At 43.3% G+C, this 19,006-nt stretch overlaps 1 protein-coding gene across 7 annotated transcripts in view; it reads right to left on the bottom strand.

Moving 5' to 3' along the window:
• CCDC169 (coiled-coil domain containing 169) overlaps positions 1-13,476 on the bottom strand; it is a 51,045-nt gene extending 37,569 nt beyond the window's left edge. For 2 of the 7 annotated variants that reach the window (XM_089508197.1, XM_089508196.1), the window contains exons 1-4: positions 12,033-12,241; positions 5,292-5,374; positions 3,454-3,564; positions 3,308-3,375 (exon numbers count right to left, since the gene is read on the bottom strand). In XM_089508197.1, the coding sequence (XP_089364323.1) occupies positions 3,308-3,375; positions 3,454-3,564; positions 5,292-5,374; positions 12,033-12,103 (333 nt within the window). In that variant the 5' untranslated portion in view covers positions 12,104-12,241. Of the gene's footprint in view, positions 1-3,307; positions 3,376-3,453; positions 3,565-5,291; positions 5,375-8,986; positions 9,042-12,032; positions 12,242-13,076; positions 13,130-13,413 lie in introns of those variants that run through there. The other 5 variants (XM_089508199.1, XM_089508195.1, XM_089508193.1 and 2 more) reach the window with 4 other exon arrangements.
• Between the last annotated feature and the right edge of the window lie 5,530 nt (positions 13,477-19,006).

Here is a 19,006-nt window from a genome sequence, read left to right as displayed (position 1 = left end):
GGACAGAAACAACAAAATGCAGGCATCTTACTAACATCTCTGATTTTTTTTCTCCTGTTTGGTTTGTAAACATCTTGCCTGAGGAAGAAGCCAGTGGAGCTTCGAAAGCTTGCAACAAGTATATTATGCATTTCAGTTGGCTAATAAAGGTATCACTGTTTGGTGGGTTTTTATAAGGTGACTCTAGCAATGTGTGACCTCCAAGAGCGCAAGTCACCAACTGCCCTGCTCAGGTCTTGCAAACTCAGGTCCATGGCTTCCTTGATTGAATAGTGCTATCTTCCTCTTTTTATGCCACCTTCTACTTTGTTGAGTATTACTTTCAAGTAAGTTGCGTCACTGCATGATACATCAAACTTACTATAGCTTGAATTTAGTAATTTTGGCTTCTAGGAAGACTTCATACCCAATTTGCTCTAGAAAACATTCATATGTCTTTTTAACAGTCTACAATATCTAGAGAACTTTCCTCCAGCACCACATTTCAAATGGGTTGATATTCCTGTCAGCTTTGTTCACTGTCCAGCTTTCACAAGACTTTGGTATATAATGATATATCATTTCAAGATCTGATCTAATTGCTTCATAGCTGCCCCTCCAAGTCTTAGCCTTCTTCTGATATCTTGACTACATTTTCCATCTGAATTTATGACTGTGCCAAGGTACAGAAAATCTTTTCACTATTTTGATGTCTTCATAACCCACTGTGAGATATGCAAATTACTGTGGTCATAATTAGTTCTTTCCTAACTAGGAAACAAGCAAACTCAAAAACTAGAAACATCTCAACCATATAGTAGCCTGAGCCATTCCCCTTCATTTGGAACCCATCTGCAGTAGCTTCCCCGTATCAAACATGGTGTGGGATCTAGTCTTACAAAGAACAGGACATCTCAACTATACTTTAACTGATACACCTGTAGCTATTTTCAACAAGAATGCTGTGGAGCTGAAGCTCAACAGTATTCATCAGTGTATTTGCATACCAGGCTCTCTCTATTAGGTTGCTTTGATGAAGGCAACATTCTGAGAGAAAAAGATGAAAGTTCCTCCTGCTAATGTAGAAAATTAATTGCTGAATAGAACTTTTGTACATTTCCTGCAATCTTTTTTTAATGAAAGGACACTGGTTGGCTAATTTTGCAGAAAGCAAATTTCACAATGCAGTAAAGCATGCTTCAAAGGGAGTGCATTTAGATTGCTTTATAATTATAAAATAAGGCATATAATATACAAAATAACTTGCCAATTAAATAGAGCTCACTCACAAGAGGAATGCCATTTAGATGCCCTTGATATTAGAGTGTAGTCTCAATAATCAATTTTAACAGGCACAAATACAGTTGCCCATTCTGTTATGTCTATCTGTTGTATCCTATTGTCTCTATCCATGCTTGTCAATTCTGCTCCATCGCTCCATTCAGGAAGAAGCCATGGCAAAAGAATATTCTCAGAAAAATCAGTATGTTCAGGTAAGAGTGGACTATAAAAGGCACAGAGCCAAAAGGAACTTTGAGAAAGCTGTATCCCCAGCAGAACAAACAGTAATGACCTGACCTTTCACAGCAATTGTGCCTTTTAAATCTAATTTCTTCCCTCATTCATCATCCAAGCATCTTCATTACCATAAAATATTCCATGATGACTCCAATATGCTCATCCCCATGATACCTAAACATTTTCCTTATTATAGCCTTCCTCTCCTGCATCCAGGTGGTTTGGATTACAATCCTCTTCAGCTGCAGCCACTCCAGCAATGGTGGTGACGGCGGTAACAGGAATTGTAGTCCTAAACATCTGGAGAACTGCAGGTTGGACAAGGTTGTCTTATTACTTTATGCCAGGGGTGGGATAAGTGCCTATCATGTGACCCCAGACCCATTTTAAGGCCACAATGCATCTCTAACTCCGGGGGGGGGGGGGGAGGACAACAACAAACCCACCAAAATCAAAATCATAATATATCTAGACAGAAACTCAGAGACATAGCCATGTTAGTCTGGAATATCCATATGCAAAGAGATCTTGTAGCACCTCTGAAACTACCAAGACCTGTGTGAAAGAAGTTGTACAGTAAACTTTTGTAGAGGCCTGTTACAGACTGCCAAAATAAAGCTGCTTCGGGTCTCTTTGGAGGTATGCTATTTAAATGATGCATGGGTCCTAAGAGTCCGGAGGTCGCGCCAAAGCCACACTCCATTCCTAAGCACTGGAGTGCAGATTTGGTGCAGCTTCCAGATTCTTAGGGTGCATGCATCATTTAAACAGCATACCTCCAAAGAGACCCGAAACAGCTTTATTTTGGCAGTCTGTAACAGGCCGTAGACTCAGTCTACTTCCTCAGATGCATGGAGTGAATTGTTGCCCAGGAAGGACCATTATGATCAGACTATATGAACAGCTATAGAAATGCAAAACTTGTGGGTATGGTGATGATGTGACTTCAGGTTTTTAATCTGCCTTTCCAATTCTGAGGCAATTAGGGTTGTGCTTGACCTGTGGTGGGTGCTGGAGTGACAACTGTGTTCCCAGGGCTGTCCATCCTTGCCTTAATTTAAGAGTATTAACAATTACAGGTGAAAGAAATATGCCCCCAACTCTTTATCCCAGAGCCATTGAAAGATACGTTCAATGTGGGAGCTATGTCACTACTATTGCCATTATCACTATCACCAGTGATATACAGGAATTACCATTTATGAGTAACATGAGTACAAAAAACATTACAGTGGACCCTCAGAGTGTGTGTGTGTGTGTGTGTGTGTGTGTGTGTGTGTGTGTGTGTATCAGTGGATGGTTGAATCCATGGATATGGAGTACCAACTGTACTGAGGATTCTGTATGGCCTGATACAGGGGGAGGTCCATGGGGGTGACACCATGAGCAATGGGTGAGACCAGCCAACCCTAGTGACAACACTGGCTGGGCCTGTAAGAGGACCACCTCAAGGCTATGGAGTTTCAACATGGGCTGGGAGCTAGTACACATACGCTTTTCTAGCTGCTTTTACCAGAATAGTGTAACACTACTAGTAGCAGCTATAAAGTTACAAAAGTAAGTCAAAATAGTGTAATAATTCAAGGATAAAATCATCAAAGAGATTTAAAGTATTTGTCATCCACAATGCTACAAAGCAAATACTAGTAGAAAGATGTGATGCAATACTGCCAAACTTCCACTCTATTTGCCGTTCTCTTTCTCTCTCTCTCTCTCTCTCTCTCTCTCTCTCTATATATATATATATATATATATTCCCTTACATAATACTATTTCTAGATATTTTTAAATTAAATGTCATTACACTTACCATGTGCATTTGATCAAAGGTGCGAATAGAAGCCAGTCTGTCTACAAATACGAAAAAAATACATACGTCTTTTGAGAAACACGGTGCAATTACAAATGTCTGTGTGCAGTAATTCACAACACTAAAAGAAAAAACTTAAGTCATACCGGTTGGGCTGCCACGAATTTGCTCCATCTTTCCTTGGAGAAGTCCAATCTGTCTTTCCAACTGTGTGTTCAATTCTATTTGTGTTTCATATCTGGTTTTCCATTCATTGTCTTAAAAAAATACATGAATGTTGTTATCCTTATTGTTAGTGGTGTTATGAATTGTCAAACTGGCTTCAGTTTATAGTGACTGTACGATTATCCTGCTTTGATTCAAGTCAGAATTTCTAAAGCAGAGATGGAAAAACTTTGTTTTGGACTAGTCTGAAAGGGATCTGGGAATCAAGGAGGACTCCTTCATACTGTGCTGTTCCTTGACTACCACATCACAGCACTGGCAAGGAGTAATTTTTAACAGAGTCTAAAAATTCCATGGCATTCTATTATCCATCTGCAGATTTCCCCCCTTATAACCGGAAGCAAAGGAAAAGCAATGAGCAGTACAGTGGGCCCTTGGTATCTGCTGGGGTTTAGTTCCAGGATCCCATGGATACCTAAATTCATGGATGTGCAAGTCCCATTATATACATTATATATAGGGTAGTAAAATTGTGCCTGAGAGCCAGAGTGGCGTAGTAGTTTGAGTGTTGGACTATGACTCTGGAGATCAGGGCTTGATTCCCTGCTGGAGTATAAAAACCCACTGGGTGACCTAGGGAAAGTCTCTCAGTCTCAGAGGATAGCAATAGCAAGTACATTTCTATACCGCTTATCAGTGCACTTAAGCACTCCCTAAGCAGTTTACAATGTGTAAGCTAATTGCCCCCAACAAGCTGGATACTCATTTTAGCAACCTCAGAAGGATGCAAGCCTGAGTTGAGCCTGAGCACCTGGCTGGTATTAAACTTGTGGTTTGTGGGGGAGTGGCTGCAGTACAGACATTTAACCACTGCACCACCAGGGCCCCAGGATGGCAATGACAAACCCCTTCTAAAGAAAATTGCCAATAAAACCCTATGATAGGGTTGCCATAAGTCAAAAATGACTTGGAGACACACAACAACAACAACATTGTGCCCATTACATAAAATGGCAAAATCAAGGTTTGCTTTTCGGATTTTTAAAACACATTTTCAAGCCATGGATGTTTGAATCTGTGGATGCACAATCTGTTGATATGGGGTGCTGACTGTACAACAAGACATATAATGAGTTATTCTTCTTCATCCTAATGAGAAAAGGGGCTTTTGAAAAGTAAGGCAGGTTACAGACCACCGAAAAGCGGTGGCCTGCACCCGCCCCTTTCCCCGCTGTATCGGGGCCTCAGCTGCCAGACCGGCAGCCTCCGAGGCCCCGATCCGCCGCTTTGCAGGATGCGGGGAAGCGGCAAAAGGCCACTTCCCCGCAGCCTGGAAAGGGGTGTCCTTGGGGCTTCAAGCCCCAAGGACACCCCAACAGCAGCAGGGACTCCCAGAAAGGGGCTGCTCAGCCCCTTTCTGATTTGCGTCGCTGGTACAGCTTTCACACGGCTGCACCAGCGACGCAAACCAGGAAGGAGCTCTGTTTCAGAGCTCCTTCCTGCTCCGCCGAAAGGGCGCATTAAGCGCCCTCACGCGGAGCGATGGCAGCGCATTCATGATGCCATCATGGCGGCGGCCGTTCCACATGGCCGCCGCCATTTTGTGCACGCGGAGCGCGGACTAGTGTTAGGGGGTGCAGAGGCACTGCCCCTTCCTAACTCTAGTACGCGCTCCACGTGTACTTTAATGGCGGTCTGTAACCCGCCTAACTTTCCAAATTGTGCTTGATACATGCTTCAACATCAGTGCCTGAAGATTCTTGATAATGTATACAGAATAATTTGCTTTTTATTTATAAGTCTAGATATACTCTCTTACCTTCATCCTCAACACTGGTGAGTCTTTTTTCCAGCTGTGCTACTGTATTTTTCATTTCAAACACTGACAGTTCTAGCATTTCTCTGCATTACAAGAAAGTAGTTACACAATCACAACAGACATTTAAAATGTGATGCTGACAAGCACACGTAAATGATCTTTGCATTTCCCATATCTGGGGCTGGAATCCAGTAGGCGAACTCTGTTCATGTATCTGCACATGCATTATAACTGTGACTCTAACATTGTCACATTTCTTCTGTATGATTTCTAACATCTTTGCCTGATGAAGAAGGCAGCGAGGCTTTGAAAGCCTGCATGATGTATTTTCTGCATTTTGATTCGCCAATACAGGTATCATTATTTTATGGATTTAGTTATCATTACAAACAAAGTTGTACTTTTTCCAAAATAGCACAGAGACAGCAAAGGAAGGCAGATGAAGTCATTTTCAGCAGAAAAAGGCTGCTGGTTTTGAGCAGTCTATTTCTCCTATACCTATGACAAGTTTCTGGGGTGCTCTTGGACCCAGGTGAAAGGTTGGCTTGAAGAGTAGTCCATCTTGTGGCATAAAAATTAGCTGATTAAGCTTTACCAGAGCTCTGTGACTCCAGAAATGAGCTGCTTGGAACCAACAGCCTTCCATTTCTGATGACATTTTCTTCCTTCACATTCACTACCACTACACACATGGAATACGGTAGTTACAAGATGACGCCTTTTTACATTACACCATTATAGCTCTATGATTCCACTTTAACTGTTATAGCTGCATCCTACTGAATCTTGATGAGTGCAGAACGATGAGGCACTAGAGCCCTCTGACAGATATTCTAAGTACCCCTCCCTAAATTGCAAATCCCAAGCTTCTACAGGTTAGAACCACAGTTCATAAAGTGGAATCAAATTGCTATTGAAAAAGGACTCAGTATATCAGCCAAATTCGTCCCCATGCTGTTTCTGCAGGATTCTTTAAATATGTTTAAAAGCACAACCAAGCACTTCTCAACGACTCTAATTTGCAGAGCCTATAAAGCTGTGGAGCAGCTGTCAGCACAAACAACATATTCCTGCCTCACCCAGTATTTTCTGAAAATGGACTTCCAAGTGCTAAGCTGAAGCAGACAGATGGTGATCTGAGTTCATGCTATTGAGCAAGACCCACATTAAGACTTTGCAAGTCCCAAGATATTTGGATTATTGAGCTCTCACGCCTACTGAGGCCATATGTACTTTTACTATCCTAGTATTTTAATTGATTATTCTTATATTATCATCCCCTTTTGGCTACAGGACTCATACCACCCAATTTAAAATAGGACGAACACATAGCAAAATACAGATTAACATAAAGTTAACAGCATTTCCATAATTATGCATGGCTATTAAACATCTGATTCAATGTTTTATACGACAGTCTTCCATTGTTTTTAGGCAAGGATACAACCCTGAGTTTGACAGACTCTGAAAGCAAAGGAGCCAGGTAGCAGCAAATTAAAACTGTTCAACACCAGAAGGCCATCCACACTACAAAATTATAGCACTATGATTCCATTTTAGCTGCCATGGTTCCATCCTATGGAATTCTAGATTTGGCAGTTTAGTGAGGGGCATTTCTCAGTCAGAGAGCTCCAGTGCCTCACCAAGCTACAAAGTCCAGAATTCTTAAGGATGCAACCCTGGCAGTTAAATGGATTAATAGTGCTTTAATGTAGTGTGAATGGCCTCAGAATTCAAATCACTGCTCAGCCATGGAAACTTGATTACAGCAATGGCAAACCTCCTTGCCAAGGAGTTTTCACTTATCACCTAAGTCAGACTTGACTTGAAGGCACACAATAACAAGTGTTATTCTATGCAGCAGAACATACTCCCAGATAAGTGTACATTGAACTCGAATCTTAAGACACCTAAAATGGTGGGCTTGGAGCACATGGGTCTTTATACCACATAACGCTTGTGAGTCTTTAAGGCTTCACAAGACTCCTTGTTGTTTTAGACTTCGGGTTTCAATTCCATCCAAAGATTAATGAACAAAACAGGGCTTACTTTCAATTAAACTTGCATTGTTAGGCTAACCAGGTCTCAGGCAACTTCTTGTTCAGCCCCATCTAATTATTTCATTTTGTCCTATAGGGCTGTTGTCAGGTTTACTGAAGGCACCAGGTCCTTTCCAATCTTGGTAGATAAGCAAGGGCAGCCTTGGTGAGTACTTGGATGGGAGACTGCCAATGAATACCAGATGCTGTAGACTATATTTCAGAGGAAGCAACTGGCAAAAGCCTGCCTTGCCTCAGAAAATCCTTTGAAATTCATGAGGTCTCCATAAGCTGACAAGTGACTTGGAGGCACATACATACATGTACAGGGTTCCCTGAGCTAGCAGTGTGATGCCTTTTTCTAATCACTAGTTAAATTATTACTATGACATATAATTAAAAACTATTGCAGTGTTGTTCTTTGTACAAATTGCTGCACGAGGAATATGTTGGAAGGGGGAGGAGCAAAGTACATTTCAGATGGAAAAACTGCCTTTCCTTGAAATACTGTACGTATATGCTCATATATATGTCTAGAAATTTTAGTCAAAAAATTGACCCCAAAAACCTGAGTCGACTTATCTACGGCCCACGGGTCAATGTATGTACTGTACTTTACCTCTTATATATAAAAAGGAAACACCCCTTGGTGAAAGGCAAGAGTCTAATATATCCTGGAAGCACTGACCCACCTCTACTTTTTCATCCATCCAGTCTCTAGGGCGAGCACAAAAAGTTATGCCTGCTGGAATTTTGTAAATTCTTTGGCATTGTTTTCCTTTGCTTCACACTTTAGATTCATCCTTTCTTACATGCCCCTCGGTTTTACTTTCGACTCAATGGGTCATATCAAAGTCCTTGAACTTGTCCTCAACTTATGCATGAGGTCAGCTTATAGTAGGGTTGCCATAACCCGGCTGCAACCAGGCTTTTCCCGGTTTTGGCGGCACCTGCCTGCTCACGTCACGGGTGCCGCCAAAACCCGGGAAAAGCCCGGTTGCAGCGGGGTTGCGCTGCAATCTGTGGGGCCTTGCTGCCCTCCTCTTCCACCTCGCATGGCCGCACGGAGGAAGAGGAGAACAGCGAGGCCTTGGGCGGACGAGGTGAAGGGGGAGGCGGTGCCTCCTGCGCGCGGCCGTACCACCCTCCCCGCCTCCCTGCGGCCCCGCGCCCTCTTTCCCGGCCTCCGAGGAGACCGAGAAGGAGGGCAGGCCCTGGCGATCGCCAGCGGCCCTGCGCCCTCTTTCCCGGTCTCTGCGGAGGCCGAGAAGGAGGGCAGGCCCTGGCGATCGCCAGAGGCTCTGCGCCCTCCTTCTCGGTCTCCTCGGAGGCCGAGAAGGAGGGCAGGCCCTGGCGATCGCCAGCGGCCCCGCGCCCTCTTTCCCGGTCTCCGAAGAGACCGAGGCCTCCGCAGAGGCCGGGAAGGAGCGTGTGGGGCCACCAGCGATTACATTATGAAATGTAGGACACGTTTTTTTAAAAATGGAGGCTCCATTAAAAAAAAAATGTCCTACATTTCATAATTTTGTCCTACACTTTTCCCGGTTTGGAGGTCCTGAGTTATGGCAACCCTAGCTTATAGTTGAGCATATACAGTAGGTCCAGAGGTCTAGCATGGGGCCATTAGAGATACCTGTTCAGCAGACAACTGCTCACCTCTTGTTGGAAAGACACCGTGGAGTTCATCCCGCAGCCCAGAGTTTGGGGCTCTCTGCATCTCCCAGTCAGAAACCAAGCATTTGAGAGGCAACATGCGATATCGGTTAGAAAACTGGACTGGGACTTGGGAGATCCAGTTAATAATGAGCCATGAAACTAATGGAATTAAAATTTTATCTCCTGGACTTTGGGTTGCTTTGTTCCCAGTGCCACATGGCCAGGAAGAAGAGGGACCCCCTCTTGCACAGATATTCCTCCAAAGAACAACACAATAACAACACCTTGAGAAAATGGGAGGCCTGTGACTAACACTGCCATTTTATAACTTTTTTCTCATTTTTTTTCAGATGTTATTTCACTCTTTATTCTGCAATACATAAACACTGTAATGTTAATGAGTTTATTTTAATGTACTGCTAACAAACTACAGTGGGCTCTTGGTATCCAGTGGGACTTGGTTCTAAGACCCAGCATGCGTACCAAAATCCGTTGATGCTCAAGTTCCATTATACATAATGGTGTGTAAAAATAGTGCCTGTTATATAAAATGACAAATCAAGGTTTGAGTTTGAATTTTATTTTCAAGCCATGGATATAGAGGACCAACTGTACTCCAAACATATAAAACAATCTTCTCCTATGCAATCAGTCTTGCTTTGTTCCCTCTCTGTGTGTTCCCTGTGTGATCTCATATGATTTTGTTAATGCTTTTGCCTGATGAAGAAGCTAGTAGAGCTTTGAAAGCTTGCATCATGTATTTTGTGCATCTTGGCTGGCCCAGTAAAGGTATCACTGTTCTGTGGATTTTGGATGTTATAGGTAGGCCATTTTATCTTCAGACAGTTGCCATCAAGTTGATCAGCTTTACCAACATGATGGGTTGGTTCACGCATGTGTGTTGATCACTCTAAGAGTAGGACATTAAGTGACTCTAAAATGAAACCAGTTCAGGTCTAGATGGAAGATGGATAAGAGAGAACTTAGCCCAAACATTCACTCATGAATTCCAGCATCTGGGTCTGTATCCACTCTGCAAAAATAATCCAGGTTGACACCACTTTTAACTACTAGGGTTCAATGCTAGGGAATTCTGGGAATTGTACAGTCAGCCCTCCACATTTGTGGCTTTGACTTTTGCAGATTTGGTTATTTACAGATTTGATTAATATGTTCTGTCTAGCAATCTCACTGCAACTCTATGGTCAACATCCACCAGACATTGCGCAGGAGGCCTTAAAAGATTCCTAGAGAGAAGACTTCTCTATGCATTTCTAAGACCTTCAGTGCAATTCTGTGCCCAACTCCTGGCCGATGTTGACCATAGAGTTGTACTGGAGGACCTAGAGATTCCTAGAGAGGTGAAAAGGTTTTTTAAATAAAAATTGCAGTTTCCCCACTTTCACAAAGGTCTGACATCCCCAGCCATGGAGAATGTGGAAGGCCCACTGTAGTTTGTGGTGGCCCCAGGGCAATCTGACAGAGAAGGGTAAATCTCTCACAAAACTACAGTTCCCAGAATTCTGCACCATTGAGCCGTGGCAGTTAAAAGCGGTGTCAAAATAGGTTACTTTAGCGGTGCAGATGAAGCCTTAGTTGGATTTACTCAGCCTATTCAAGATGGGGCTGGACTGTTTTTATTCCATGCAATTGTGGCAGCAAGAATGGTATTTGCAAAATACTGGAAGAAAGAAGAAATCCCTAAAGTGGAAGAATGCAGGCTTAAGTTATTTGATCGTTACGAAATAGATATATTGACCTCCTTGTAGAAGAATTTTATAAGGAATGGAACCTTTGGAAATGTTATATCCAATCAGAAGAAAAGGGAGATATGTTTACTGCTTTGATAAAGGAATAAAGAAAGATTATTAGTTAAGAGATGGTGTTAATTATTGTGTGCTAAGTTAGATATAGAGGCTGTTATAAATTGTTATAAAGGGTGAAAAACATAGAGGAAAGGGATAATAAATGGGCATAGTTATATGTTCATGTATGATAACAATCTTGTGGTGTAAGATAAAGTTAGTTAAGAGTAAGTGATAATTTTTATAAACAGTTACCCATCATTTATGAAAGTAATTCTGGTTTCTGTTTGGGCTCAAGGTACAGCCAAATGCCTCTGAGGAAGTAGACTGAAGTCTAGGAAAGCTCATGCTGCCAATTCCTTTCTTTCAGTTAGACTCAAAGATGTACAAGATCTATGCACTGATCCTACAGACTAACATGGCTATATCTTTGAATAGTGCAGCCAGTAGACATTCTTTTTACTGAACAAGAGAAAGTGACTTCTTTAATTTCATCCCAGTGTAAAATCCACGCAGGAAGCTTCAGTGTCCTTAAATAAAACCTTAAATAAAGGCACATACGTCATAGTTTGAAAATTAAAATAAAACCTGCATCTGCGATCATTTTTACGATGGGGGGAGGGTTGGGATATGGGGTTGTTTATAATTGTGAGATTTTATTCTTGTGATATTTCATTGTTATATTTGTGTTGTAATCCGTCTTGATTCCCTCGGGAAAAGGGGGAATATAAATAAATTATATTATTATTATTATAAATGAAATGTCAGAGTTAAAAGAAATGGGAATAACTCAGTAGTCTTAGGAAGTACAGCACAGGCAATGCTGGCTGTCTGTTTAAATGAGAGAATTAATGGCAATATAAAGGATGTCTAGGTAACTCAGAACTGTATGCTATGTTTGTGCTAATAATAATAATAAATAACAAGTTTGACACTGTTTTAACTGCCATGGCAAGCCCCTCCCTCTCTGCCTTCCTCCCCTCTCTTCCTCGGCCTGGCCTTCCTCACAGGGCTGTTGTACAGAGGAGGGAACCATTTATGATCCCTTGAGGCAGTGGTCCCCAAACTAGAGGATTTAGGACTACAGCTCCCAGAAGCCTCAGCCACGCTGGCCAATGGCCTGGGATTCTGGGAGCTGAAGTCCAAAATCCATTGAAGAGCCAAATGGAGGAAAGGCAGGGTGTCAGTCTAAAACAACGAAGGAATACTTGGACATAAATTTCCTGCCGAAAGGGACTCACTTCATCTCCTTCTCCTGCTCCAATTCGAGAATAGCCCCCTCAGCGTCCACCACTTCCCCCCTTTCTCCCATGATGATGGTTGCGTTCGCGCAGGCGCAGAACCGCCGCGTCCTTATTGCCTAGGAGAGAGAGAGAAAACGAGCGCTGCAGGTGGAAAGAGCGAGGGGGCGGGGACCGAGCAGCGTCACGTGACAAGAAGTTTTCGAACTTCGGCTCCCTTTATTCAAAAATGGCACAAAGGCGCGTTCCTTCCCGAGCCAGCCCGGCAGAGGGCGCTCTTTCAAAGGAGGCCGCAGAAGCGCCATGCGCATGCGCGCCTGAGGGGAATAATGAGCCATTACCTCAGGTGCAGTGTTTGAAATGCGATTGAAATGTCCCAGGCCAAAACGCGAGACAAAATGTGCCCCTATATCAACGGTTCCCAAACTTTGGCTCTCCTGACGTTGTATTATTATTATTATTATTATTATTATTATTATTATTTCTGTAAGCTGCTCTGACAACCTTTAAATGCAGTAAATAAAAGATAAATAAAAAATTGTCCTGGGCCCAGTGCTATTCAACATCTTTATCAATGACATGGATGACAGAATTGGGAGCATACTTATCAAATTTGCAGACGACACCAAATAGGAGGATTAGCTCACACCCCAGAGGCAGCGTGAGCCAGGGAGCAGCCCAAGAGGCAATGGTGGAGGAGGACCAGGATTTGATCCCTTGCATGGCCATAAAAACCCCACTGGGCTAGTTACACTCTCTCAGCCTCAAGGGAAGGTGAAGGCAAGCCCCCTCTGAACCAATCAGAAAACATTAGGGCAAGTCTCACTCTCTCAGCCTCAGAGGAAGGCAAAGTCAACCCTCTCTCTACACAAACCTTCCAAGAAAGCCCTTGGGGACGTCACACCTAGATTGCCAATGCCACGCTGAAAGCATGGCAAGCAGTGGCAGCGGAGGCCCCATCCTTCACCAGACCCCCTCCTTCGAGGCAGATAGAGGCCTCAAGAGAGAAGGAAAAGGAAGAAGGAAAGGGAAGGGGCATCTTACATTTTTCTGGGGTCCTGTTGTGCCATGCTCACAGGTGGCGTTCAATTTGGTAGTGGATGTAGTAGCAGACAAGCAAAACAGCTCCTGCAGCCACCAAAAACACATCATGGAATCACATGAGTCCTGATCACGGGGTGGCAGGCCTAATAGGCCAGCAGTAGGGAGATGCTGAGACCCCAAATGCCCAAAGAAAGCCTTCTAGGGCCTAAGGGCCAGGATCCTCGCATGAGGATGCAAATGGCCCCCACCCCAAAATTTGGAATTTGGCTTGAGAGACGGACTGCTGCACTGCCCTCGGGGTCTGCGTGTGTGTGCCTGAAGGACACTGTCAACTCACTGTCAAGAAAAGCTGACTTATGACATGACTGGGTTGAGAGAGCCTTCCTGAAGGCAGCGTGAAGCATCAGAAGGTCCCAGCCAGAAGAGAGGAGCAGGAGGCAAGTGGGGCAGCCCTTTAAATCCTGAACCTCTCCTTCAGCAATAGTAATAATAATAATAATAATAATAATAATAAATTTTATTTATATACTGCCTTTCATAGAATCGTAGAGTTGGAAGAGACCACTAGGGCCATCCAGTCCAACCCCCTGCCATGCAGGAAATCCAAATCAAAGCATCCCTGACAGATGGCCATCCAGCCTCTGTTTAAAGACCTCCAAGGAAGGAGACTCTATCACCTTCCGAGGAAGTGCATTCCACTGTCGAACAGCCCTTACTGTCAGGAAGTTCCTCCTAATGTTCAGGTGGAATCTCTTTTCCTGGAGCTTGCATCCATTGTTCCGGGTTCTGTTCTCTGGAGCAGAAGAAAACAAGCTTGCTCCCTCCTCAATATGACATCCCTTGAAATATTTAAACAGGGCTATCATATCACCTCTTAACCTTCTTTTCTCCAGGCTAAACATCCCCAGCTCCCTAAGTCGTTCCTCATAGGGCATGGTCTCCAGACCCTTCACCATTTTTGTCGCCCTCCTTTGGACACGCTCCAGTTTCTCAATGTCCTTTTTGAATTGTGGCGCCCAGAACTGGACACAATATTCTAGGTGGGGCCTGACCAGAGCGGAATACAGTGGCACTATTACTTCTCTTGATCTAGACACTATACTTCTATTGATGCAGCCTAAACTGGCATTGGCCTTTTTAGCTGCCGCATCACACTGTTCACTCATGTTCAACTTGTGGTCTACTTGGACTCCTAGATCCCTTTCACACGTAGTTTCATTCAGCCAGGTGTCACCCATCCTATATCTGTGCATTTTATTTTTCCGCCCTAAGTGCAATACCTTACATTTCTCTGTGTTGAATTTCATTTTGTTAGCTTTGGCCCAGCTTTCTAGTCTATTCAGGTCATTTTGAATCTTGATCCTGTCCTCTGGGGTATGAGCTATTCCCCCTAATTTGGTGTCATCTGCAAATTTGATAAGTATGCTCCCAATTCTGTCATCCAGGTCATTGATAAAGATGTTGAATAGCACTGGGCCCAGGACAGAGCCCTGTGGGACCCCACTGGTCACTTCTCTCCAGGATGAAAAGGAGCCATTGTTGAGCACCCTTTGGGTTCGGCCGGTCAACCAGTTATAAATCCATGTAACAGTTACCTTGTCTAGCCCACATTTTACAAGCTTGTTTGCAAGAATGTCATGGGAAACCTTGTCAAAGGCCTTACTGAAATCAAGATATACTATATCCACAGCATTCCCTTCATCTACCAAGCTGGTAATTTTATCAAAGAAAGAGATTAGATTTGTCTGGCATGACTTGTTTCTCTGAAACCCATGTTGACTTTTTGTGATTATGACATTGCCTTCTAGATGTTCACAGACTCTCTGTTTAATGATCTGCTCCAGAATCTTTCCTAGAACTGATGTCAGACTAACTGGACGATAATTGTTGGGATCCCCTTTTTTCCCCTTTTTGAAGATGGGGACGTTTGCCCTTTGCCAGTCTGCTGGGATCTCTCCTGTTCTCCAGGAGTTTTCAAATATGATTGCCAATGGCTCCGATATTACTTTTGCCAGTTCTTTTAATACCCTTGGATGGAGTTCATCTGGTCCCGGAGACTTAAATTCATTTAGATTAACAAGGTATTCCTCTACTAACTCTTTACTTATTCTGTGCTGAAATTCCTCTATTCTGTCCTCTGCTCCATTATCCTCAGGTTGAGCACCCTTTGCCTTTTCTGAGAAGACTGAGGCAAAGAAGGTGTTGAGTAATTCTGCCTTTTCTCTATCTCCTGTTAGCATTTTGCCATCTTCTCCACACAGTGGCCCTACCGTTTCCTTCTTCTTCCTCTTGCTGCGGACATATCCAAAAAAGCCCTTTTTATTGTTCTTAACCTCTCTAGCAAGCCTGAGTTCATTCTGCGCTTTAGCTTTTCTGACTTTACCCCTACACATGCCTGCTATTTCTTTGAATTCCTTTTTCGTGATTTCCCCCTTTTTCCATTTCTTATACATGTTCCGTTTCAAACTTAGCTCGGTTGAAAGTTCCTTAGTCATCCATCCTGGTTTCCTGAGACACCTCCCGTTTTTCTTTCTCACTGGAACTGTTTGAAATTGTGCCTTCAGTATCTCCCTTTTGAGAAAGTCCCATCCGTCCTGAACTCCTTTATCTTTTAGTATTTCTGACCATGGAATCGCCCTCAATACTTCTCTAAGTTTACTGAAATCCGCTCTCCTAAAGTCTAGGATGCGTGTCTGACTCTGCCTGGCTTCTCCTTTCCACTGTATTACAAACTCCAGGAGAACATGGTCGCTTCCACCTAATGATCCCACCACTTGCACCTCATTAACCAAGTCATCCTTGTTGGTTAGGATCAGATCTAAAATAGCTGACCCCCTTGTTGCCTCTTTCACCTTTTGGACCATGAAATTGTCTTCCAGGCAAGTGAGGAATTTGCTAGACCTTGAGGATTTTGCTGAGTTTGACTTCCAGCAAATATCAGGATAGTTGAAGTCGCCCATCACTACTACATCTCTCTTTTCTGACTGTGTGGTCATCTGTTCTAGAAAGATATCATCCAATTCCTCAGTCTGACTTGGGGGTCTGTAGTAGACTCCCACCGTAACACCCTTGTTGTTTCCCTCCCCTTTGATTCTTATCCAGATGCTCTCCACCTGGCTTCCATGATTGATGTCCAGGATCTTTTTCACTGGTGTAAATATCTCTGACATATAGTGCTATTCCTCCTCCTTTCCTGTTTGGCCTATTTCTCTTAATAAGGTTATACCCCTCTATTTCCACATTCCAATCATGAGACTCATCCCACCAGGTTTCAGTGATGCCTATTATATCATATTTGCTTTGTTGTACTAGGAGTTCGAGTTCATCTTGCCTTTCCAACAGATCAAGGTGGTTTATAGAAATGCATAATTACATAACAAATACACAAGTAAAAATTTATCCTCTTACCTTAACTAAGTACAGTTAAATTAATCAAAATACGGTTAAGTTAATTACATTAAAATATATTAAAATATGCTCCTATTAATGTACAGTGCTGCTACTGATTAGTCATGCTCAAAATGAACTAAGTTAAAAGCCAGAAAACACTCATAGAACGACCATTCCCTGCTTCTTAGGCATGCTCCAAATGGAGGACCTTTGGGAATGCCTCCTGAACATAAGAGTGAAATGGAGGGCTTAGAAGTATGAATTTACTTTTAAATGAGTGTTCTTTAGCTTTATTTGGCCCATTCTGTCCTACCTCCAAGGAGGAGGAGGCACCATACAATGGAGGACATGACCAAATAAAAGCTAAGAACACTCCTAGAAATGTCAGATCCTGCTTCTTACTCCTGCTCAGAATGGATCGAAATTAAAAGCTAAAAAGCACTCATATAAAAGTAAATTCACATTACATGGAACACTAAAGCAAGCCCTGCAAACAGCACCAAAAATGCCCACAACATGATTCCAACATGTGGATGACACTTTCACCATTTGAAGCCTTGGAGAAAAAGATGTGGCTGTGATTCTGATCCATCTGAACAACATCCACCCTAACATCCAATTCACTATGGAAAAAGATAAAGAAGGAACACTGCCATTTCTGGATGTCATCTGCAAACCAAACCTACGACAAACAGACCGATACCTGCACAAGAACTCCAACCATCACCCAGGACAAAAAAGAAGCACAATCAAAGCACTTGTAGACTGAGCAAAACACATCTGCGAACCCCACTTCTTGGAAGATGAACTGAAGCACTTGGGCCGGGCTTTACAGACCAATGGTTATTCCAGCTCAGACATCAGAAGGGCTGCCAGGCTCAGGAGAACCCAGAGAAGTGAAGACAAGCAGCCACTCAAAGGGAAGGTATTTTTACCATACATGAAAGGAGTCACAGACAGAATAGGCAAAGTGGTGAGGAAGCACGACCTTCAAATGGTTTATAAACCAACGAAGAAAATCCAGCAAATGCTTCGCTCAGCCAAGGATCAGAGAGACCCTCTCACAGCCACAGGAGTTTACCACACACCATGCAGCTGTGGACAAGTCTACATAGGGACCACCAAACACAGTGTCCAAACACGAATCAAGGAACACAAGAGACACTGCAGACTGGACCATCCAGAAAAATCAGCAGTAGCAGAACATGTTATCAACCATCCTGGGCATAAAATACTGTTTGCTAACACTGAAATTCTAGACCATGCCAACAGCTATCAGGTCACAATGCACAGGGAAGCAAGTGAAATCCACAAACATCTGGATAATTTCAACTGGAAAGAAGAAACCCTTAAAGTGAACAAAATTTGGCTACAAGCCCTGAAGAATAGCAAAATGAGGACTCAGCAAATGCAAATGGAAAACTACCCAGGGTCAAGGGCTTTCCCAGCAGATAATGATCACCAATTAGCAGACACTAATCCTTTTTGCATATCCTCCCACCCGGAGGCCCTGCCATCAACAACAGAATACACAAATTAATATGGAAATCACTCCTCCCAGAGTCACACAGTATATATATATATATACCCCACTCACTTCCATGCCAGCATTCTCTGAAGATGCCAACCACAGTTGCAGGTGAAACATCAGCAATAAAATCTTCTATAACATGGACACATGGCCCCAAAACCCCACAGAAAACAGAGGCCTGTTACAGACTGCCAAAATAAAGCTGCTTCAGGTCTCTTTGGTGATATGCTATTTAAATGATGCATGGGTCCTAAGAGTCCAGAGGTCGCGCCAAAGCCACTCTCCATTTCTAAGCACTGGAGTGCAGCTTTGGTGCAGCTTCCGGATTCTTAGGACCCATGCATCATTTAAATAGCATATCTCTAAAGAGACCCGAAGCAGCTTTATTTTGGCAGTCTGTAACAGGCCTGTAACAGGCCTAAGTAAATTCACACTTCCTAGTCATGGTCAAAATAGAGAGCCTTTTCCTCCTGGAGACAGACAGGCCCAGGAAAAGGAGGATGTCTGGCAGGGCGACCAGCTGACCTAACCACCGAGAGGACAAGACACCCCAAAATGGAGGACATGGCCAACTCAATGGTAAAAAAAAATAGAGTATTCAAAGGTCGATTCCTGCTTCTTAGTCCTGCTCAGAATGGGCCAGCTAAAAGCTTAACAATAATAATAATAAAAAAAACCACTCATGTAAAAGTAAATTTATGCTTCTTAGTCCTGCTCAAAATAGAGGCCTTTGGGAATTCCTTCTGGACAGAAGGTCAAAAGGAGGACAGGTTCTGGAAGAGGAGGACCTATTATGGGGTTTTCTTGGCAACATTTGTTCAGAAGAGGTATGTCCTTGCCTTCCCTGGAGGCTGAGAAAGTGTGACACCCAAGGTCCTCCAATGGGTTTCCATGGCTGAACCCTGGTCTCCAGAGTCATAGCCCAACACTCAGATCACTATGTCACGCTGACTCCCTAGTCCTGCTCAAAATGGAGGCCATTTTGGAGTTACTCCTGGACGGAAGGTTG

The sequence above is a fragment of the Sceloporus occidentalis genome, unplaced genomic scaffold (genome assembly GCF_023333645.1).
Source record: "Sceloporus occidentalis isolate IW3139 unplaced genomic scaffold, rSceOcc1.0.p SCAF_2, whole genome shotgun sequence".
In the NCBI taxonomy this organism is placed as follows: Eukaryota; Metazoa; Chordata; class Lepidosauria; order Squamata; family Phrynosomatidae; genus Sceloporus; species Sceloporus occidentalis.
The sequence above is the reverse complement of the archived record's forward strand: the minus strand, read 5'-3'. Positions and strand labels throughout refer to the sequence as shown.